The sequence below is a fragment of the Garra rufa genome, chromosome 7 (assembly GCF_049309525.1).
Source record: "Garra rufa chromosome 7, GarRuf1.0, whole genome shotgun sequence".
Lineage (NCBI taxonomy): Eukaryota > Metazoa > Chordata > Actinopteri > Cypriniformes > Cyprinidae > Garra > Garra rufa.
Window position 1 is genome coordinate 18,309,318 of NC_133367.1, and position 24,228 is coordinate 18,333,545.

A 24,228-nucleotide genomic window follows, 5' to 3' on the forward strand; every position below is an offset into this window, starting at 1 on the left:
AGAGCTATCAAACTGTGCCATCTAGTTTCATAACAAAACTTTGGATGTGATATACTTTTAAAAATACCATAAAAAAAATAATTAAATCCAAAATCCAATTTTTTTGTAATATTATGCAACTTCATTTAGTTAAGTTTTTGGTTGTTTTACGTGAAACATGGTTTGTCATTTAAAACATTTGATAATGTATTTTGCCTCAATCTGTAGATACCAATGAAATGAGCTTTAATTGGCAGTTTACAGGTGATCTGAAGACATCAGCATAATGAATTAAGTAAAAACAAAAACTAAGTGGAATGTGTTCAAAATAATTTTTACTGCATCACTGGTTACAGTTAAAGGGAAGCTCAGAATATAACATCTGAATTCACAGGAATCTAAACAGAACAAATGTTTGAATCATCCAGTGCTCAATTGAACCGGCTTTAACTTAACTGGAATGAAACTAAAGTGGTCTTAGAATGCCGTTAATATTAAAGACAGTCTCTGGCATTTAGAAAGTTGCACTTCCTATAAGAGCACCTACATATGTGAAACACTTCCCACACTGTGTGGCTTTTCTCTGTTGTGGATCATCTTGTGTTTTTTCAGATATTCTGGCCGAGAGAATCCCTTGTCACATTGCGAACACTTGTAATTTTTTTCGCCACTGTGAATTAACTGGTGCCGCTTCAGTTTATCAGACGCAATAAAGGTTTTCCCACAATCAAAGCACATATGGTCTTTCACACCACTGTGTCTTTTCTGGTGTAGTCTAAAAGCACTCATACGAGGGAAACTCTTTCCACACAAAGAACACACATAAGGCTTTTCCTTTGTGTGAACTTTTAGGTGGCTCTTCAGGGAATCTGCATAGGAAAACTTTTTACCACACTGATCACAGTTGTATGGTTTTTCTCCAGAATGAGAACGCAGATGTAATTTAAAATTTCTTAATTGCGCGAAACTCCTCCCGCACTGATCGCATGTGTGCGGTTTCTCTCCAGTATGGATTTTCATGTGAGTAGTAAGGTTTTCTTTACGTGCAAAACTCCTCCCACATTGATCGCATATGTGCGGCTTCTCTCCACTATGAACTCTCATGTGACATTTAAGACTTTGTTTGCATGAGAAACTCGTCCCACACTGAGAGCAGATGAAAGATTTTTTGGCTCTTCGTTTCAGTAAAAAACTACTTTCTCCACTTTTGACATGATGTTTCTCCTCTGCTTCACTCAGTTGGTCACTCTCCTTATTCTCTTTCACCAGGTCTAAAATGAAAGTAAAAAGAATACAATTATTAAAAAAACTCCAATTATTTTAAAATACAGAAACCCTTGTTTTTGTAGTTAGAACTATTTACTGTTTGATCAACTATAAAATTATGTAATGTTACCATTAAAACATAGTGTCTTAAATTTGACTCAATTTGGTTAGACCGTTTTCATTGATTTTTACAATTTATTTGCAATGGCGTTGTTAACTGAACCCTGTTATGACACAATTTCCCTCTTTAAAAAAAACCAGCATATTTTAGATCATAGAGAATAGAGAAGAAACACCAACCTCTTTGTTTTTCAGTAACTTCGCATTTTATTCTGCTGGGTTCTGGATCACTCATGTTCCAACTGTTCTTTCAAAAACTCCTTCACTTGTAAACTGACAGGATGAATTGCTATGTGGTAGGAGCAGACCTGCCAAAATCGTAAATTATATATAAAATTAACATTTAAACATTTTTGATTTATGTTCGATCAATGTTACCAGTTTTTAAAAACATACTCTTGTATTTCAGTTTCTATCTGCGAGTTGATCTGTTTGTTTGTTTGTTTTTTTTTTTTTTTACTAATTTCTATGTTTATCTTTCGTATAGGCAAAAACTAATATGAACAAGTAGACCACAGTTAGAATTAAAATGACCAAAAACAAAAACTAAGAATAAAAACCCCAAGAGTGTGTAAAGAATGCAGAAACACTCACATAAAGGGAAACCATTATAAAGCAATAAAAAAACTAAAACACATCATACAGTTATAAGATGAAAAGCGTTAAAATCATTTACCTCATAACTAGGTTTCCAGGATACAGCGCGTGCACGCTTAGCATTCACGCAGGTGAAGCAATTTATAAAATTATATCGGTACTCGTTACAACCCTGTCAAAATAAAAGTCTTCCCAAACAATTCAGTGCAAAAAAAAAATGAAATGCATAATGCAGACTTTACAAATTCTTCTTAACATATAAGCTGGGCATTTTGACCGTTGATGCCAATGAAATGAGCATTAGGTGGCGGTTTACATATGATCTGAAGACATCAGCATAATGAAATGAGGTTAAAACAGAAACTATTGACAAGTAGTAAAGAGGCTTTTACAGCAGCTGTCATACTGAAACAAACCTTTGTTTGCCTATCTGCAATATTTCTATTGGACTTTCCTATCAGATGTCACATAGACGTTAGATGTGACATGTTAGATGTTAGATGTCTTTATAATGTTTATTAATTAGAATGTAAAATAGGCATCCTAAAGATGTCTGCCAAATGTTTGTACAGATGCTTTGCCGGATCAAAAGATCTTTTAACAGACATCTTGCAGCTATTTTTTCCATATCGTTCAGGACAAAGAAACAGCATCCAAAGTTGTCACTGTGATCAAAGTTCATAAAAGTTCATTAAAGTCCAGCAGTTTCAAGTGTGCGAATCAGATGAACTGAAAGACCCCCCTCCCAAACCTCCTTCAAAAAGAATGACGATTTTCATGTCATTTTCACTTTCACTTTATAATGTCATTTAAATCATGCGTTTTGTATTATATTACAAAAAGTGTGTTGTTTTAGAATGTTGTATTAGGATGGAAAGTAAGTCCTGTGCTCAAATGTTTAGTTCGGGAAACTGTACAAGTGAGGTATGTATCTGATATATATTGTTTCACTTTTTCTTTATTGTGTGCTTAGTTTGTTGGCATAAAGTCAAGTTGATTCAGTGTTGTTGTTTTTTTTTTTTACTTAAAATCAGTTGAGTAGATTAAATTCTCCAAAGCCAAAAAAAAAATGCTTACTGTGGTAACATGTAAATTAACTAGTTTGATTCCAATTAAAAGACCTGTAACCATTGTGTGAATTTATTGTCCCACCTCCAGTTCACTAACACATTTGAAGATGAAACATCATTGCGATATGGGAAATGCAGTGTGTCCTCCTGCATACATAAGATTTCAGTAAATGTAGCTGGTAATCCAGAAAGTCCATACATACAGAACATTTCTATTCTATTCACAGTATCCCCCTAATTTTTCAATGCTGAATTAAGCTTCTAGTAATGTGTTAGACTTCCAATTCAAAAGCCACTGCAGGGAATTAACAAAAATGATATCAAAGTGCAGTAAACGGTAAAATTGTTTGCACTACAAACCATTTTGTTCATAATTCCTACAGGAAAAATAAAGGTGGATACATATTGCATACTGCAAAGCGAGTTGTATGGTACAGGGCTTGAATTGGGATATGGTTACAAAAACCATATCCTCTGTAAAACCACCAATTCCCCTTACCATTCCCTGTAGATTAATAATGTTGAGTATTATGTCAAACTTTCAATGTGCCAGAAATTTGGGCTTGGGGTCCACGGTGAGCATGGATCTTCTTAGCAGAAGAGCAAACAGGGATGTTTTACTCCAGGGTGCAGTTGCCTTCTGTATCATAGAATACAGGGGCTCATCCAAACCAGCATGAAAACAGACCATTAATATATGTGCAACATCCTAAAGGTTCTGTACAGGAAGCACCTCCAGACTCTGAGTCTTTGGGTCAGAGTCGTTTGTTCATCCCATAATAGTCCCATAGGCATTCTTTTGTAACATGATGTGACAGCCATATTGGATACACAGTCCTGGTCTCAAATGTCTTACATTTGATAAACTTGTGAATTTCTATTACGTTTCTTTTTCTATAACATTCAATGTGGTTTAAAAAAAAAAAAAAAAGAGTTGGCTGTCACATGATGAATGAACGACTAGGACCCAAAGACTCTGGAGGTGAACTATAGATAGGGTCGCCACCCTTCCTTTAAAATATGTGATTATCCCATATTGAAAGGTAAAATTATGCATCCCGTATCAAATCAAATCATATCAAGGAGGACAGAACACCTGAAAGTCAATTCAGTGTATTTGACGTTTATTTAAAAAGACATTCTCAAAAACTAATTAGAATGGATATACTCAACTTAACTGCTAAATCTGAATAATTGATCAAAACCTAGATTCAGAAATAAGCAATGATCAAAAACTTATTTTTTTTATATTCTTTGATAACCACACCTGGAAGATTAGAACTTGAACTTTCTGTAATTTATGACTTGCATCTTCTTTTATGAAAGAGTAGAGAAGCTAATTGAGTGAATCTCTTCCCACATGAATGGCAGTGATACGGCTTCTCTCCAGTGTGGATCCTCTCATGTATTTTTAGATATATTGCCCGCTTGAAGCTCTTGTCACAGAGTGAACACTTATAAGGTGTTTCTCTAGTGTGAACTGCCCGGTGCACTTTCAGTTCACCATCTGTAAAAAAAGCCTTACCACACTCAGAGCAAACATGATCCTTCACACCGTTGTGTCTTTTCTGGTGTGATTTTAATGTGTCCATGCTACTAAAACGCTTTCCACACAAAGAACACACATGAGGCTTCTCCTTTGAATGAACTTTCAGGTGATCCTTCAGGGAATCTGCCCTAAAATATTTTTTACTACACTGGTCACAGTTATACAGTCTTTCTCTAGAATGAGTACACACATGTACTTTAAAAACACTTGCTTTTCTAAAACTCTTCCCACATTGACCACATGTGTGCGGCTTTTCTCCAGTGTGGATTGTCATGCGATCATTAAGTGGTGTTTTTTGTGCAAAACTCTTTCCAGTGTGGATTTTAATGTGTACGTTAAGATTTCCTTTATGCAAAAATGTTTTCCCACATTGATCACATGCATATGGCTTCGCTCCAGTGTGGATCATCTCATGTATTTTCAGATACTGAGACCGCTTGAAGCTCTTGTCACAGTGTGAACACTTATAAGGTGTTTCTCTAGTGTGAACTGTCAGGTGCGCTTTCAGGTCACCATGTGTAAAAAAAGTCTTCCCACACTCAGAACAAACATGATCCTTCACACCGCTGTGTCTTTTCTGGTGTAATTTTAATGCACCCCTCTGACTAAAACTCTGTCCACACAAATAACATACAAAAGGCTTCACCTTTGCATGACGTTTCAAATGGTCCTTTAGGAAATCTGCCCTAAAGAATGTCTTATTGCATTGGTCACATTTATATATCCTTTCTCTAGAATGGGTAAGCAGATGTACTTTAAACACGCTTGATTTTCTAAAACTCTTCTCACATTGATCACACTTGTATGGCTTTTCTCCAGTGTGGATCCTCATGTGATCATTAAGAGCTCCTTTTCGTGCATAACTCTTCCCACATTGATCACAAGTGTGGGTTTTCATGTGATCATTAAGGGGTGCGTTTTGTGTGAAACAACTCCCACGTTGATTAAATGTCTGCGGTTTCGCCCTATTGTGGATTTTCATGTGTACGTTAAGGTTTCCTCTTTGTGCAAAGCTCTTCCCACACTGATCACATTTGTACGGCTTCTCTCCCGTGTGGATCCTCATATGTTCTTCAAGGTTTCCTTTATATGGGAAACTCTTCCCACATTGACCACATGTGTATGGCTTCTTCAGAGTGTGGAGTTTCTTATGTTCATCAAAGGATTGCTTCTGTGGGAAACTCTTCCCACACTGATCACAGATGTGTGGCTTCTCTGCAGTGTGAATTTTCATGTGTTCATTAAGGTTCGTTTTCATTGTGAAAATCTTATCCCACTGATCATATGTGTATCGCATCCCTCCAAGATGAAAATGTATGTGAATATCAAGATTTTGCTTGCATGAGAAACTCTTTCCACACTGAGGGCAAGTAAAACATATTTTGTCACTTTCTTCAGTTTTGACATGATGTTTCTCTTCCACTTCAGTTAGCTCTTCAATCTCCTTTTTCACTTCTAACAGGCCTAAAATGAAAGCCAAAAAAAAAAGTTCAAAGGGTTCAAAAGTCTGATTTTCATCAAAAAAGTGAACATTAATCAGTGGTACATTAATCATCCAATTACTTTTTATGCAATACAGGCACAAATAAAAATGTTTGTACTAATTAACTATTGAATATGTTTGATTAAGAACATTTTATATGTCAGAGTTATAAAATGTTACAGATAAATATATGCTAAAAATGCATGAAGCTTGCAATCATTATGAATGTTTCTCAAACCTCCTCAGATTTATTGAAAACCAACAGAAAATTGACACTTGGGCTCCATTTTGAACCTATTTCATGGAAAGCTACCCCAATATTATTTGTTTTTAATTCAAAGCTGGAGAAGACATTTTTGTTTAAAATTTTACAAAAATCAACGATCAATCACAGTCTAATTTTTGACCTCACAGTTGCAAAATGAACCAAAAATATTGTGTGTCTTTTCCTAATAATATTAAAGTTCTCTAACATTGTTTTGCACCATTCCTTTGGGAAAGTATCTGTCAAACTAAAATCAAATAAGCAATATGGCTTTGTGTCCTTAATTTAAAAAAAAAAAAAAAAAACTCTGATTCATTTAAGTGAGTATATAGCCTGCCTGCACTGTGTTTCCCAAAAATGAAGTGCGTTCTAGGGCTGGGCGATATGTAAAAAAAAATCTTATTAATAATCAATTAAAAAATTTGCAAGATCCAATAATATTGTCTACCTGAGCTCTGCCAATACGCACCGTAGAAACACACCATGTTTAATTTGACTGATCAGCTTGTGATCTGGTGTTTTCAGCATCTCAGAACCATTCACTCTGTGCTTACTTTCATTTTCATGGACTTTTAGTTACTGGTTTTCTCTTCCCCTTCGGTCATTAGTTGCTATGGTTATACATTTTCCAATCAAACATGAGTTCATTACCATTGATAATTTCATTTCCTCATTTCCTTTTGTCATTGGTCAGTTTCTTTGTCTTCAGTAAACTCTGTTAACCAACTGAACTTGAACTTTGACTCCTGGTCTTCATTAAGCAGATTAGTCTCTTAAAGAGGTATGACTGTAAATTACCCTACACTACATTCTTATATCTATGCGATGCAAAAGCCCCTTTTAACTGATTATTTCACAGCTCTTTTGAGAATTAAGAATAAACACCAACCTATTGGTTCTTCAGTATCTTCCTCTTTTATTCTGCAGGGTTCTGGATCAATCATGTTTTCAGTATTCTTTCGCCAACTCTTGCGCATTTACTGGTGAATCGCTGTGGGAGGAGCTTCATTAAAGGTGAAAGCTGTGTGGTAGGAGCAGCAGAACTGCCAAAAGAAACATAAATCAGTTGTTAAATTGATGCTTTCATTAATTCACATACTTTAAACTTGCTGTTAATTGCAGCAGGTAATTGTGACACTACCTCTTATTTAGCCTTATCATGACCGTTTTATTAAACACAGATAACTGTCATACAGCATGCATATTTAAACATACATTTAGTTCAGTTACAACTACAGTCATTACATACAGTCATTAAAAATGGGAAAATAAACGTTTGTAGATACAGAAACTGTTCTTTTTTTTTTATGAACGAGCATGACCAAACAGTATTTTACAAATTCAAAGCTATATCTACACAGAGGGATTTATGTACCTCTTGTGATGGCTTTAAAAGGTCCTGTGTGATGAATAATCATTACTCTCACAGATCATACTTTGACTTTTGATCAAGTGGCATTTAGTAACAATACCACTCCACACATGAGCATACAAAAACACACAAAATCACAGATCTTAATGTATTTCGTATTAGTTCCTTACATAGTTGTCTGATAGGCTAAATGTTTATTTCTGTAAGCAGACGCTAGAAAAGACGCACAAATAGCGCCAGATCTGCACCAGATAAAAACAATACGGAAACAACGTCGTAGAATGTTACTTTAAAAAGCTTTGTTCGTATAAATAAACGAAACACCGTGAACTACATACCTCACCTCAGAAAGACTCAACGCTGTGTGATGGCGCTAGCGGTGACGTCATCAACGTGAGGCGATAATAATAAACAAAGGCTGCATTCGAAATCGCATACTTCCATACTATTTAGTAGGCAAAAAGCAGTAGGCGAAGAAAAAGTATGCATGAAATCTCAAAATCCACAAAAGAGTAGGCGAGATTTACCTGGATGAACCACTATTTCTCACGAGATTCAGGTGTACATATACCTAAGTGTCGTTCGAATATGCCTACTTACCTACTATATAGTAGGCGAAATGGGTACGTGAGAAGAGTAACCACAAAAGAGTAAGCGAGAGATCCCCGGATGCCTACTGCGTCCCGCCCAGATTTCGATGTACAGATCGAGGGATACTTTTCTACTTTTCAATCCCAGAAGCCCACGGGAGATCAATACGTCATCATCGAACGTGATGGAGAACAGCAACGAGGGTGTGTCCGAATGTGAGGGTAAAGTCTAGAAGGGATACAGCTAAGGCTACTGGGCATGCGCACATCAGTCTAACGTTATTTTTGTCACACTGTACAACAATAATACTTTTTTTGTATTATAGTAAGGGCTAAGTTTAGGGTTGGGGTAGGTGTAGACGTTAATAAAACACAATCTAATAGGTAGAACAATTAATTTCATTGTTAGTTTCCGGTCTGAGCTGTATACCCTCTAGCCACAACCGAATGTGAGTAACGTTACACTGTTCCTTGTGTTACAATCGCGTAGCCGTAGAGCAAACTGTTAACTCATTTAAGGTGTAACAGTATAGTATATTTATGATTGTCCTGTAAAAACATGTTTTATATGTATAGCAAACAGGGGAGATCCAGTAAACACACGTATATCTCCAAAGTGAATGTACATAAACCATATACATCTTAAAGATGATTGTTTAATGTCTATTTAATATGTGACAGGAAAAAGTTCCCAAAGAATTGCAGATGAGCCCGTAATAGACATCTGAGTGATGTGTGCTGTTACAGTGGAATTCACTGTTGTAAACACTGTTTACTTTATATGAATGGAATGTAAACGCATGTACATATAGTAACTACACATAACTGATCTTTATTTGTCCATTCATATTGTTGATAAATTCAGGAGCATTTGTGTTGGATGCGAGTGTGAATGCAATATTAAGCACATGAATCACAGAGGTGACTTGAAACTTTTCTGGATGTTACAGGGACGTGAAGGACGGCAGAGACAGGTGAAGGTGGACGCGCTGGTCAGCTGCTTCATCAGAATAAAGCTGCAGAATTGGCACAGCTGTGTTGATGGCAGTTGTTATTTAAGGGCTGTGAACACACATGATTGTCAGAACAATTACCTTGAATAAAGCTTTGTTTTATGTGTCTTTGACTTGTATTTATTTAACATCAATGTTACTTTTATTAATTCTTTTACGAATTTATTAATGTTTCTTGTTGTCAGTTAATAAAATATAGAATTAATTCATTACTTGACTGAGAATTGAGATGTATTCACATTGACTGTCATGCATATGGCATATTAAAAAAATACAGGTCATTTTACTAAAAATAGAATTAATTAGTGGTTAGCATTTATCAGTATTATTGTTCATAAGCGTTGGTGTTGTCTAGCGATGCATTCCGAGGTAATCTTTAATTTCTAAGTAATACATTAATTTTCGAGTGTAAAATCAACAGTCTTCTCCAAAGACGTCATCTTCCACCACCTGACTGACGTCTCCTTTGTACAGATATTGCAAACATTGAAAACAAGGAGGGAAACGTACTAGGTAGGGTTGTCGTGATGCCACACAAAATTGAATTTCATAATGGATGATGCTATGCAGCAGTTTTCTGGCTCCTCTCAATGGCCATTTTCTCCAATCTCTCATTGAAGTCCATCCTGTAGATGATGTTGATCATGCTGTGTTCACAGTCATTGGTGCTATAAATGCTGAGCTTATCCAACAGATCCAGCAATGCAGCAGTGCTGAAGTTACTGTCAAACTTGCTGATGGTCGCCTCAAACCCAGAGTCAGATTTGAGGGCATCCACATGCTCAGCTAGGAATTTAGAGGCCTGACTTTTTTTCTCTACAGTGTGATAAAAATAACGTTAGATTGATGTGCGTATGCCCAGTAGCGAGATCTTCTAGTCTAAACCGAGGTAGGAGGAGTTGGGGTGAGGGTGAAACAAACGAAGATTATACAAGATTAAACACTGAAAGTAATTTGACTTTCGATAGATTTATTTTTATTCGTTATGCCCTTTAAAAACAAAACATATGGACTAATAATCTAATTGACAGAAGTGGTTAGCTATTACTCAAAATGGCGTTTTTGTATGCATTTATGTATAATTTAAACATTTATTTATGTCGTGTTTAATGTCGTGTTCATAAAGCCAAACTTTCACTGAATGTTTACTGTTTAAATGAAGTTACTTCCATAACATCTTTAAAATATTTGTATTTTTTACTTTACTATTTTGGGGGTTTTATATAATACTGGATATGAAGGGTAAAACTATTTATGGTTCAGGCAGACATACATTCTTTCAATCTCAGTCAGTGAAGGGAAATATAATTTTATTGGATGTTTACAAGCTTCAATACCAAAAAGTATTCACAATCTGCAACTGCATTTCATAATTATAAACAACATGTTGTCAAATTATATGACTAATTAAGATTAATGTGAGCATTGCACTTGAAAAGGGTGGATCTGAAGATGAACTACTTCATCAGATTTTACATTTTTTTTTTTTTTTTTTTTTTGTATGACTGAGTAGAGAATTTAACCAAGCGAAACTTTTCCCACACTGAGAGCAGTGATACGGCTTGTCTCCTGTGTGGACTTTCATGTGTCCCTTGAGGTGTCCTTTTCGTGCAAAACTCTTCCCGCACTGATCACAGGTAAATGCTCTTTTTCCAGAATGATAAAGCAGGTGTAATTTGAAGGTGTCTGCTTTTCTGAAACTCATCCCACACTGATCACATGTGTATGGCTTCTCTCCGGTGTGGATTTTCATGTGATCTTTAAAACTTTGTTTGTATATGAAACTCTTCCCACACTGAAGGCATGTAGAAGATGCTTTGGCTCTTCTTTTCAATAAATTACTTTCAGTCTGTGAGGAACTCAAAGATTTTTCTCCAGTTTTAACAACATGATGTTTCTCCTCATCTTCACTCAGTTCTTCACTCTCTTCCATTAGGTCTAAAATGAAAGTAAGAAAGGTTTGATTTTCAGTAAATCATACAAAAATAAAAGTAAGAGATGTGAAAGGGAAGAAGATAAAAGTAAAGCCTTTTTTGCAGTTTAGTGGCGGTTGGTTTGGTGGCCAATTGTCTTTTGTAGAGCTGTTTTATGGCTAAACCCCATTTTTTGCATAATTAATGAACTTTACAGATATTGAACTAAATGAACACTGCACTGACATTAGCTTTATAATGATACCATTGACTTGCAGAATTTTAAAATGTTACTGTTTTGTAGCTGCTTTGAAGCAATCTGTGTAATATAAAGTGCTAGAATTAAAGGTGACTTGAGTTTTAGGCTTAATTTTGTATCCAGTTCATAAAGAGTGTCCCATATATTATTTGCTGCTTTAATGTTATTCCACAGCTCTTAAAATAGTTTAACCAAAACATGCATTCACTATTACCACTTATGCACTGTCCTTAGTTTTATGTTCTTCAGCATCATTAATGAATAACCAATGATAAACACCAACCTCTTTGTTCATCAATATCTTCTTGTTTCATTCTGCAGGGTTCTCAATGTTCTCTCAAAAACTGTCTTTTTAACTTGTAGACTGCTGGGAATATTCCAGCCTTAATAGGAGGGGCTTTCGCTGAATGTAAATTGCTGTGTGATAGGAACAGATCTGCCAAAATCAGGTAAAACAAATCCGTTTTTGTACTTATGCTTTAATCTATGAAATCAATGACACATGAATAAAATGAGCTTTCAGTGGCAGTTTACATGTGATCCGAGAGACATCAGCATAACGAATGAGGTGGAAAAAAGAACTACTGATATGAAATAAAGAACCTTTTTAGCAGTTGTTAATACAGAAACTAGCTTTAGAGGATTGTCAGAAGAGTTAATTTAAATGTTTAAGGTAGAAACTGATTATTCGTGTTACAATATTTGATACTAAAAGAGCATAAAAGTGTTTTATAAAACTATTGTTCACAATCTGAGACGAATAAAACGTCAATAATGCATCAAAACAAATACAAATGACATTCATCTTAAGTAAAAACTTTTCGTTACTTTTTTGCTTTGGAGAACGTTTCATTAACCACTAAATAAATAACTACTGTAAAGCAGTATTATGTCTTTATCAATCTATAGTTCGAGTTTCCAATAACTACACAATAAATGAATCAGATCGATAAACCTAAAGTGACTATGACCGTAAAACTTTAAAATATGACGAGCTGTATATTTTCCTGTATCAGACTTACTTATTTATAATATAGATTTACATTTACCTTTAATGATGTATTTATAAGGTCCCACGTACTCAATATTCAATATGAAATCTGCCAGTAACACTGAAAATCTATATTAACGTAAAATAACTAAAGCGCAAGAGGCATGGCCAATTTAACTCATCTCACTTAAGAAAAGTTGCTGCATATTGTCGATTTAAGACGTGTTCTGTTTTTTTTTAACCACGGTTAACAAAACAACCTAAATAGTCTGGGTTGAAATAGTGCATTCCCGCCACCTACTGGATTCGAGTGTGGAGCGGAAAATGGATGGAAAGCTGGGAAACAACAGGGGAGACATAATAAAACTGTATTGTTAGATTTTGAGGACAATTGTTATTTATCATAATTGCTTTTTTTCTTGCAAGATTAACATGTACTGATATAAATAGTAATAATGTATGATAGTCTCTTTTTTTAGTAAAAAAACAAAAACAAAAAAACAGGACACGTTCTTGTTTAATCAGCATTCCTGTAAATGTTTCAACTGCAGTACTTTAACAAAGCATCCAATAACAAAAGATGTAAAAAAAGTAAAGCTTTATTTTATATTTTCATGACTGAAAAACAAGTGTATATAGAAAAATATATAATTAAAAAAACATAGTAAAATACATTCAAACAAAGTTAGGAATAAAAAATAGGAATAATTAAAAAATAAACATACATATTTAGCTGAGTTTTTGTTCTCTGCTGTTGAGTTGGCATAGTCTGTCTCAGTCTGTTGACACCAGTGAACGAACGATAAGTGGCAGTTTACAGGTGATTTAAAGACATCAGCATAATGAATGAAATGGAAACAGAAACTACTAAGTGGACCATTAAGAGAATATCAAAGAGTATTTATATTTGAATTCGCATGAATTTCAACAGAATCAATGTTTAAATCGTTCAGCTATCAATCATAAACAAATTTAACTTAGAAAGTAACACTCTCAAATGGAAAAGAAACTAAAATAAAACAAAGAGGACTCCTTTCTGTTGTCTCCAAAACGGCCTCTTTTTTGATACTAGGCAGAAAATAAGACGTCTCTAGTTATCTTAGATTGCTGGTGCCGCATTTCTGCACTGTGGATTATCTGGTGCACATTTAGTTTATCAGCTGCAATAATGGTCTTTCTACATTCAAAGCACATAATCTTTCACGCCGATGTGTCTTTTTTGATGTAATTTAAAGGCACTCACACGTGGAAAACTGTTCAAACAATGAACACGAATATCAGTCACGTCATGAAATGTTTTTAGTACGACAGAAACTGTCTAACATGATAACAATTTAATAAAATCATTGTAACTTAGGCCTATTAATTGAAATCATTTCAATTCAAACAAATAAATTAGGAGCATCTTAATAAATTAGAATTCGACTCAAATTGCGAAACTTGTGTATTAAATAAATTAATTGCACACAGACTGAAGTAGTTAAAGTCTTTGGTTCTTTTAATTGTGATGATCTGGCTCACATTAAAAAAAAACTTAACAAATTAGAATACTTTATAAGACCAATTAAAACATTTTTAGCGAACTGTTGGCCTTCTGGAAAGTATGTTTATTTACTGTATATGTACTCAATACTTAGGGGCTCCTTTTGCTTTAATTACTGCCTCAATTCGGCGTGGCATGAAGGTGATCAGTCTGTGGCACTGCTAAGGTGGTATAGTAGCCCAGGTTTCATTTTTCAGTGGCCTTCAGCTCATCTGCATTTTTTGGTACCTTGTTACTCATTTTCCTTTTGACAATTCCCCATATAAAATGTATGGGGTTCAGGTCTGGTGAGCAGGGCCGCTGCTGGCCAAATGGGTGCCCTAAGCAAAATTTTACTTTTGTGCCCCCTCCCCCAAATATTACAGAAGTAAAAATAAAATAAAATAATATAAAAACACCTACTATAGGGGCCAAAATATAACTTTATTCAAATAAAAGTAATTACACAAATAAATTGTATCATTTATAAATTACAATTGTATCTCTACAGAAAAAAAACAACAACTAAAATTACACTTTAAATAAAATGTTTTAAAATGTGAAATCTTAATAAAATAAACAATAATAAACTGAAATAAAATCAACACTGTCATCTGCTGGAGCTTTCCAAAGTTCAAAATTTACAATAAAGCAGACTTTGACAATAAAGCAGACAAGGGTTATGATGTCCACATATTTTTGTTGAGGAAATAAGAAAGATTTTGTGGATATTTTAAACGTTTGGTCAATATTAAACAAGGAATTTGATCATCATGTAAGTGTAACAACTGCATTTGGTGCCCTTTTCAGGCATTTCTATTAAAATTGTAATGTAAACTGTTAATTTTGTATTAGATTATGTATTTTAACATTGTTATTTAATGACACCATATGGTCATTATTAATCAATAATCATTGCCTCTGCGTTTTAATATAATGCATTTTAAGTCACTGTTTTTACTTAGATCTGCTTGTATTCATATTAAGAAAGATGCTTTAGTCGTGAAATTATTACCGACATTAAAACACATTAAAAAAAAAAAAGTTTCACAGGATTATGAACGCACCTGAAAGTGATGCACGGGCTTAATCTTGGGCTTTTTTTTTCTTTCGTTTCTCGGCGCCGGACTGTTGATGTCTCTTTCCAGGACCAGGCATATTGTTCATTAATTATTATCATCATTTTTGGCCAAATAGGCAGCCGTAAACAGAGGTGAGGGCGCGTCGCGGCCGTCGCGGCGCAGATGCTGCACTTCATCACGTGTGCTTACTAGCCTACTCTGCGCTCACCGTAAAATGCAATATACGTTTATATTTTTATATTTTTGTTTATTTGTATATGTATATTATTAATATTAATTTATTATTATAATATATAAAAACGATTTTTTTTTTTGAGCAGCTGGGATGGGGCCCCCCTGGGAGTTGGTGCCCTACGCAGACTGCGTACTCTGCGTATAGGGAGCGGCGGTACTGCTGGTGAGTTTTCTGGCCAGTTAAGCACACCAACACCATGGTCATTAAACCAACTTTTGGTGCTTTGGGCAGTGTGGGTAGGTGCCAAATCCTGCAGGAGAATGAAATCAGCATATTTAAAAAGCTGGTCAGCAGAAGGAAGCATGAAGTGCTTCTTGTTAAAGCGTTAATAATTGTCTTCTGGACAAGTCTCACCATATTCTAATTTGTTGAGATAGCGAATTGGTGGGTTTTTGTTAAATACAATTTGTTAAACAATTAAAAGAACCAAAGACTTAAACTACTTCAGTCAGTGTGCATTGAATTTATTTAATAAACACATTTCACAATTTGAGTTAAATTACTAAAATAAATATATTTTACACAGCATTCTAATTTACTGAGATGCACCCGTATATAGAGAAAGTGAGCAAAGTATCAAATAAGCCTTTTGAAACTCAGTAAACCAAATTCTCCAATCGGATCGCGAATTATTTGATTGAGAATGGGACTTTAAAGCGCAAATCGTCAATTAAAGTGGAGGACCACAGACTGTAACCAAACATGGACCAGAGAGAGTGTGCAAGGGTTGCCACATTTTTAACAACAAAACCAATTGCCCAATTGCTACTCATAACTAGCCCAATTGTGTTTTGAGGGTGGTTCCCCAATAAAAATTGCGTTCCAGGGGGTAAAATACACATTTTGTGGTAAGGTTCCTCTGGTGATATAAATGTTTCAGGGAATAAATATTACATTATTGTGGTCGTTTCAACCCGCGGACATTAAAAACTACCCGCTGCGACAGTACGTAAAGTCAACAGTAGTCCAATTCGGCTGAAAAAAAAAACGCACTTAGCAGCACTGGAGTTATTATAACCCTGTCAAAATAGAAGTCTTCCGAAACCAATCATTGCAGAAATGAAATGCATAATAAAGACTTTTCAACTTATTGTTATAAGTATGGTTATTTGCACAGCTGGCACCAGAACTTTAAGTGGCCATTGATTTGAAGACATCAGCATAATGAACTAGGTGAAAGCATTATTAACATAAAGTATAGCAGTTTCTCCAGCAGTTTCAAGTCATATATAATTCATATATACTGTAGGCTTTAAGTTAACTCATTCCCCACCAGTGCTTTAAAAAGTTGCCAGATAGCAGCAGCATTTTTGGTTATTAAAAAAAAATGGTATAAATATTTGAACAGACAATAACAAAATAATTCTACTTCATGCATTTATTTTTTCTCAAAAGGCTGAGAAAATTGTTTTTGACTACAACACGTGTATGAAATGATTCTATCACTTGTTTCTTACTCTTTTTGCTTATGTTTTGAGATTCTGTAACTTTCAGAATAAGATAGCACCCCCACAAAATAAAAACATGGATTGCTGAAAATAGCCTTGTGTCATAAATGACAGAAATACTCTGTCAAGTCTGGGAAAATAGTTCAAAAGCCCTACATTAACTTGGAGGACCCTTATGTAAAAATACATCCGGTTTATATTCATGTTAGTGAATCATAATTTTAAAAAGATTTGTCAAAAGTAAGCTTTCTTTGTGAAAAGAACTATTTATGTCTTCCTCAAAACTTTGATGAAGAGTTTAGTGATGGATTTTAGGAATGCTCTGACTAATAGGCTATTGACCAGTATCAGCCTATACTAGCTTTTGATGACTTGAATGGTGGTGTCTTGTGTTTGCAGATTTCTGACCGCACTAAGACAGCGCTAAGTGGTACTTACCTCACAAAAAGGACATGTCTGTGTAAATAATATACAGTACAAGAAGATAAGTTTTAATTCTTGCTTTATTAATTAGTTTATGACCAATTTGCAATAACTGTAGGAGCTACTCAGTCTGTCTATACAAAACAAGAGCACACTTTTTCTTCCTATCTCATACCATGTCCCTTTAGGAACTCCATGGAATCAGAACAAAATAAAAGGTGAAGGTTGATACAATCAATGATATAATTTATACCATACATCAAAATGATATATAAGAAAGAAAAAAAAAAAGTTTTTTGTCGTTTTGGAAGAAACTCAATATTTGAGGTAATCTAGTCTCAAGTCATGTTTCATGAGGATGCAGCATTGCACTTGAAGTGCAGGTCCTGAACATAAACTACTTAATGTGATTTCAGACATATGTTTTTTGTATGACGGTGAAGAGACTGAGATTGAGTGAAGCTTTTTCCACATGAAGAGCACATGTGAGGCTTCTCCTTTGTATGAACTCTCACATGGTTCTTCAGGTGTTCTGCCCTAAGAAAGCTTTTTCCACACTGATCACAGTTAAATGGTTTTACTCCAGAATGAGAATTCAGATGTGACTTCAAATTCCTTAGACATGCAAAAGTCTTCCAACACTTATCACACGCATATGGCTTCTCTCCAGTGTGGACCCTCATGTGTTCAGTAAGGTTGCTTTTCTGTGTGAAACTATTCCCGCATTGATCACATGTGTACGGCTTCACTCCACTATGACCTCTCAAGTGAACTTTTAAAACTTTTTTGTATGCAAAACTTTTCCCACACTGACCACAAGTAAAAGGCCTCTCTCCGGTGTGGATTCTCATGTGGTCCTTCAAGGCATTGTTTTGAGTGAAACTCCTCCCACATTGATCACATGTGAATGGCTTCTCTCCACTATGAACTACCATGTGAAGCTTAAGACTGTGTTTATTTTGGTAACTCTTTCCACACTGAGGACAAATGGGCTTTTTTGGCTTTTTGGGATGATCTTTCCGCTCCGTTTCACTCAGATCATCGCTCTCCTCGCTCTCTTCTATCATGTCTGAAAATAAATGGTTCATTTTAAATCATAAATTAAAAGACAAGTAAAGTTAAATGACATTTGTTATGGAAAATTATGATTGATCTTCTAACCGCAAATGAACCCTTAAAAATGAGGAAGAAACAAAAGTGTAAATAGTATTCGATCTAATTTTTTACTTAGTGGCAGATACTATCTCAGTGTATTGAAGATCATTATAAAACAGTATGCAGTAATACAAAAATATCATATGTATTCAAATACAGATATAATTTTAATACACGCTCAGACATCTGATTCAAAACCAAAGATTTGCAATGGTTTTGAAACTTCATGAAGCATCGTTTAAAAAATATCCAATCTCTACCATTCAATGTCAGAGTTGTAAAATGTTGCCATGCGTTCAAAATACCATGTGTTTTGTATATTATTTATATAATGTTATTTCACAGCTTAATTTTTCTAATAACAACCACTAAATCTACTTGAAAACTGTTATAAGATCTTTAACCTTAAAATTGATCAGCATCATAAATGTAGAATCAAGAATAAACACCAACCTCTTTGTTCTTCAGTATCTTCATGTTCCATTCTGCTGGATTCTGGATCACTCATGTTCTCACGGTTTCTGATTAATTCTAAGGCTGGTGGGAATATTCCACCATTTATTAGAGAATTGTTGTGGGAGGAGCTTCACAAAAAGTGGATTTCTGTGTAGGAAAGGTAGATCTGCCAAAATCCAAAATAAACTAGTTACAGAATCATTTATACACCGTTTTTGCACAGCATTTGTGCTTTGTGCTTTTCTATCCACTTTAAAAAATGTAACATTAAGTTATTACTTATTTCTGTTTTGTTTGTGAATCATCTAAACTGCATTCAATTTGTATTCTTTTACCAGCCGCATGAACAAAAGAAAAGAAAAATATACATAAATACCACAATGACAAGAATGCAAATATAAATCATATGGATAATACAACAGTTGTTGCTTTTATATAAAACATGGTTTCTCACAGACAATAAAGAAATAAAAGCTTTTAAAAGAGTTATATCTTCTAGGTATGAAAAGTGGTGAGCACATAGTTGGCCTCAATGTTGACACCAATAAAATTAGCTTTAACTGGCTGTTAACAGGTGATCTAAAGACATCAGCATAACTGAATGAGGTGAAAACAGGAACTATTGACATGCAATATAGAAGCATTTTAGATTGTTATAGTGACACTTCTAAACCAACTCATCAGCAGAGATCCCACTTTACTAATCTCACTCTGTGTTTGTGCTAATCTGATATAAATCAGAATATGTGCAATAAATCTGCTCTATATTAGCATTATTTTTCACAATCTGAGAAATATGGACTTTCTTATAACTACATCCATCCCAATAAAGAAATGAGCCTACCTTATTAGAGAAAATTTTGTATGTGCAGAAATTGGCAATAAACCGCTGGGTGTCAATGTTGGTTCTCCTCCTACAGGTAAAAAAGCACGCAAACTATGAAGACCATCATATACAATGATCAAATAAATCCAACTTCATAGCTAAAATGTGAAGCCATGCTTAGGCATAGTGTGAAAAGCACTGGAATCATAAATCTGTGTTTGCTTATATCTGCGAGCCTCTGATCTCCAGCACGTGCAATATTTATTGTTACATATTTATACTGTAAAGTATACAAAGTGTATGTTTGTGTGTCTATATATATATATATATATATATATATATGACAAAAAAAAACCTCTGTGAATGGTGGGAAACAGTTAAAAAGCTCTAAATGAACATAGAGGACCCTTATGTAAAATAGCTACAGCATGTTTTTGATATAGCTGTACATATGTTTCAATTCATAGAAGTATCACTAATTTTAAAAGAATTTGACAAGAGTAATTTTTCTTTGCGAAAACAACTTTTTATGTCTTCCTTTAAGCTTTGAAGAAGAGTTCAGTGGAAGATTTTAGGAAATGCTCTGATTGATATTCTGTTGATCAGTATCTGAGCTTTTTGATGACTTGAATTGTGGTGTCTCATATTTGCAGATCTCTGACAGCGCAGTGTCTGTCTGCACTGGTAGAATAATAGACAATACAAGAAGATAAGTTTTAATCCATGCTTTATTAATTAACTTCTGACCAATTTGCAATAACTGTAGGAGCTACTCAGTCTGTATACCTTGAAATGAACACAAGAGCACATTATTTCTTCCTCCAATCACAACTCAATAAAAGGTGTTTGGTAGAATCTAACAAGCACAATGTTTTAATTAACACCATAATTCAAAATGATTTAATGATATAGATATAGATTGTTCTTCTGGGAGAAACACAACATTTGAATTAATCTCAGTCTTATAGTTAAAACTGTTGGTTTTGAAGATGAACTTTTTTCGCTTTGACAACTTTTGATGTTTCTTTGTCTTGTTGCTTGTGGCTGGTTAAGACTAGAAGATTTTACTGAATAGAGCTTTTATTGCTCGAAATATTGTGTCAAGTTTGACGAGGAAACAGCTGGTGCCGATCCTGGATTTCTGAGGGCACTACGCAAAACTCTGTTGGTGGAGGAAGAGGAGTGTCTCTTCTTTGACATTCACGTTACAAGATTTGACAGATTTTTTACAAAGAAAGGGAGACAGACAGTGCACCACATTAACTGCTGACCCACTTTAGAACAAAACTAAAAATGCATCATCTTTGAGAGCAAGGGTGCCTCTGCACAGCATATTTTGCATGTAGAGAGGATCGGCTCTGGGCACAGCATCGCATTTGAAGTCCAGATCCTGAACATAAACTACTTAATGTGATTTCAGACATATGTTTTTTCTATGACGGTGAAGAGACTGAGATTGAGTGAAACTTTTTCCACATGAAGAGCAGTGATATGGCTTCTCTCCAGTGTGGGTCCTCTCATGTCTTTTCCAAGATCCATACTGCCTGAATTTCTTGTCGCAGTGTGAACACTTGTAAGGTTGTTCTCCAGTGTGAATTCTCTGGTGCTGTCTCAGTTGAGCATTTCTAATAAAGGTCTTCCCGCAAGTAAAACACATACGGTCCTTCACGCCGCTGTGACTTTTCTGGTGTGTTGTTAAACCACGTCGCAGTGAAAAACTCTTTCCACACAGAGAACACATGTGAGGCTTCTCCTTTGTATGAACTGTCAGGTGGCTCTTCAGCTGTTTTGCCCTAAGAAAGCTTTTTCCACACTGATCACAGTTAAATGGTTTTACTCCAGAATGAGAATTCAGATGTAACTTCAAATTCCTTAGACGTGCAAAAGTCTTCCAACACTTATCACACGCATATGGCTTCTCTCCAGTGTGGACCCTCATGTGTTCAGTAAGGTTTCTTTTCTGTGTGAAACTATTCCCGCATTGATCACATGTGTACGGCTTCACTCCACTATGACCTCTCATGTGAACTTTTAAAACTTTTTTGTATGCAAAACTTTTCCCGCACTGACCACATGTAAAAGGCCTCTCTCCGGTGTGGATTCTCATGTGGTCCTTCAAGGCATTGTTTTGAGTGAAACTCCTCCCACATTGATCACATGTGAATGGCTTCTCTCTACTATGAACTACCATGTGAATCTTAAGACTGCTTTTATTTAGGTAACTCTTTCCACACTGAGGACAAATGGGCTTTTCTGGGTTTTTTTTGCTGAGATGTTTCTGCTCCGTCTCACTCAGATCATCGCTGTCCTCGCTGTCTTCCATCAGGTCTATAAAATAAATGTTTCAATTTAAATCATAAATTCAAAGACAGAAATATAAAGAGAAATTTAATTTGCTATAGAAAATGATGACTGTTTTGATGATTCGGATATTTGATCTTCTAACCACAACTGAACCCTTAAAAATAAGGAAGAGAAAAAAGTGTAAATAGTATTGAATCCAATTTTCCAATTAAATGCATATGCATATTAAAATACAACATCTGATTCAAAATCAAAGATTTGCAGTGGTTTTGAAACCTTCATGACAATATTGTCTGAAAAATCTTCTTAGTTCTAAAATGTTTTGCCATGTGTTCAAAATTGTACCAACTTGGTTGAAACCATTTTGAAACAGTTATAAAATAAAGAGCTTGTGATATTTAGCCTGACCTCCTAAACTGTAAAAAGTTTTCACCAGGTTCAACTTAAAAGCTTAAGTTTAGCAGCTGCCTTGAGTTTTTTAGTTAAATCAGCTTAAAATTACAAGTCATTTTAACTTATTACAATAAAAATTAGTTGATTTAACTTGTGAGTTTAAATGACTTAAGTTGATTTAACTTAACATTTTAAGGCAGCTGCTAAACTTAAGTTTTTAAGTTGAAACTGGTGAAAACTTTTTTACAGTGTAATGTTCACATTGAATATAAATGTTTGTTTCCTTCACTGATTTTTTTGCTCAAAAATTCAGTTTCAGGGTCCAGTTTGTACTCCGTTCATAAATTAGGAATATTATGTATATCATGTAATTTCACAGCTTTTAAGACTTTTCTAATTAAAACCACTAAATCTAAATGTTTAAAGTTCTATAATGTTAATGTTCTTCAGCATCATACATGAGGAGTCGAGAATAAACACCAACCTCTTTGTTCTTCAGAATCTTCATGTTCCATTCTGCTGGATTCTGGATCACTCATGTTCTCAAGGTTTCTCATGAATTCTGAGGCTGATGGGAAAATTCCACCATTTGTTAGGGAACTGCTGTGGGAGGAGCTTCACTGGTGAGTTGTTGTGGATTGTGGAAGGAGCGTCACAAAAGGTGACAGCAGTCTCTTGACAGCAGTAAAAGCAGTAAAGCTTTAACTCAGTTTACAGGTCATCTAAAGACATCAGTATAATGAATGAGAACTATTGACGTGCAATATGGCATTTAGTGTTAATACAGTGACACTTCTAAACCAGCTAATCAGTGCAAATCTCACTTTATTGAAAGAATTTGCGTCATGGGAGGGGCTTCTCGCCAGCGGGAAAGTAGTTGTAAAATACTGCAAATAAGCTCAATTTGTTGGCTTTAGCTGGCTTGTAGTCTCAGGTGCTTGTCATATAATTAGAATATCTTCAAAAGTTGATTTATTTAACTAATTTTATTCAAGAAGTGACACTTGTATAATATATACATTCATTCCACACAGACTGATATATTTAAAGTGTTTATTTCTTTAAATTTGGATGATTATAACTGAAAAATAATGAAAACCCCAAAATCAGTATCTCAGAAAATTATAATATTGTGAAGAGGTTCAGTATTGAAGACACCCGGTGCCACACTCAAATCAGCTATTTAACTCAAAACACCTGCAAAAAGGCCTTTAAATGGTCGCTCAGTCTAGTTCTGTAGGCTACACAATCATGGGGAAGACATTCCTTGTGTCAAACCACTCTTGAAAAACAGACAACATCAGAAGCGTCTCCCTTGGATCCCTAAAGACAAAAAGGACTGGACTGCTGCTGAGTGGCCCAAAGTTATGTTCTCTGATTAAAGTAAATTTTGCATTTCCTTTTGAAATGAGGGACCCAAAGTCTGGAGGAAGAGAGGAGAGGCACAGAATCCACGTTGCTTGAGGTCCAGTGTAAAGTTTCCACAGTCAGTGATGGTTTGGGGTGCCATGTCATCTGCTGGTGTTTTCTGAGGTCCAAGGTCAACGCAGCTGTATACCAGGATGTTTTAGAGCACTTTTTATGGAGATGCAGATTTCATTTTCCAACAGCACTTGGCACCTGCACACAGTGCCAAAGCTACCAGTACCTGGTTTAACCCTTTCAGTGGTGAGTTTAAAATATTCTAGTGCAGTGTTTCTCAACTCCAGTCCTCGGGACCCACTGCTCTGCACATTTTGTATGTTTCTGAGTCTGACACACTCAGTTCAGTTCATGAATCTTTCTACTAATGAGCTGATGATCAAAATCAGGTGCCTTAAATGAGGAAGACATACAAAATGTGCAGAGCAGTGGGTCCCGAGGACTGGAGTTGAGAAACACTGTTCTAGTGGACCCCCCAAAGTGAGTTGTTTTTTG

The 24,228-nt window shown here is 35.1% G+C and overlaps 2 protein-coding genes across 2 annotated transcripts; both read right to left on the bottom strand.

The window, feature by feature from the left end:
- Positions 1–522: 522 nt before the first annotated feature.
- On the bottom strand, positions 523–8,488 carry LOC141338027 (uncharacterized). Its single transcript, XM_073843600.1, has 4 exons — positions 8,040–8,488; positions 7,219–7,372; positions 4,342–6,045; positions 523–1,250 (listed from the first exon to the last, which is right to left on the bottom strand). Exons 2-4 carry the CDS (start codon positions 7,304–7,306, stop codon positions 523–525), a joined length of 2,520 nt encoding a protein of 839 aa, XP_073699701.1. The 5' UTR covers positions 7,307–7,372; positions 8,040–8,488.
- A 12,531-nt stretch (positions 8,489–21,019) lies between these two features.
- LOC141338028 (uncharacterized) lies at positions 21,020–21,937 on the bottom strand. Its single transcript, XM_073843601.1, has 2 exons — positions 21,638–21,937; positions 21,020–21,553 (listed from the first exon to the last, which is right to left on the bottom strand). The coding sequence occupies exons 1-2, from the start codon at positions 21,935–21,937 to the stop codon at positions 21,020–21,022; spliced, it is 834 nt and encodes a 277-aa protein (XP_073699702.1).
- Between the last annotated feature and the right edge of the window lie 2,291 nt (positions 21,938–24,228).

Coding starts and splice junctions, on each gene's coding strand:
- LOC141338028 (XM_073843601.1), bottom strand. CDS start 21,937: ATGGAAGACAGCGAGGACAGCGATGATCTGAGTGAGACGGAGCAGAAA. Junction 21,554..21,637: donor AAAAAGTTTTAAAAGTTCAC/ATGAGAGGTCAT, acceptor CTTACTGAACAC/ATGAGGGTCCACACTGGAGA.
- LOC141338027 (XM_073843600.1), bottom strand. CDS start 7,306: ATGCGCAAGAGTTGGCGAAAGAATACTGAAAACATGATTGATCCAGAA. Junction 6,046..7,218: donor AGATACTGAAGAACCAATAG/GTTGGTGTTTAT, acceptor CTTTCATTTTAG/GCCTGTTAGAAGTGAAAAAG. Junction 1,251..4,341: donor ACTCTTTCATAAAAGAAGAT/GCAAGTCATAAA, acceptor CTTTCATTTTAG/ACCTGGTGAAAGAGAATAAG.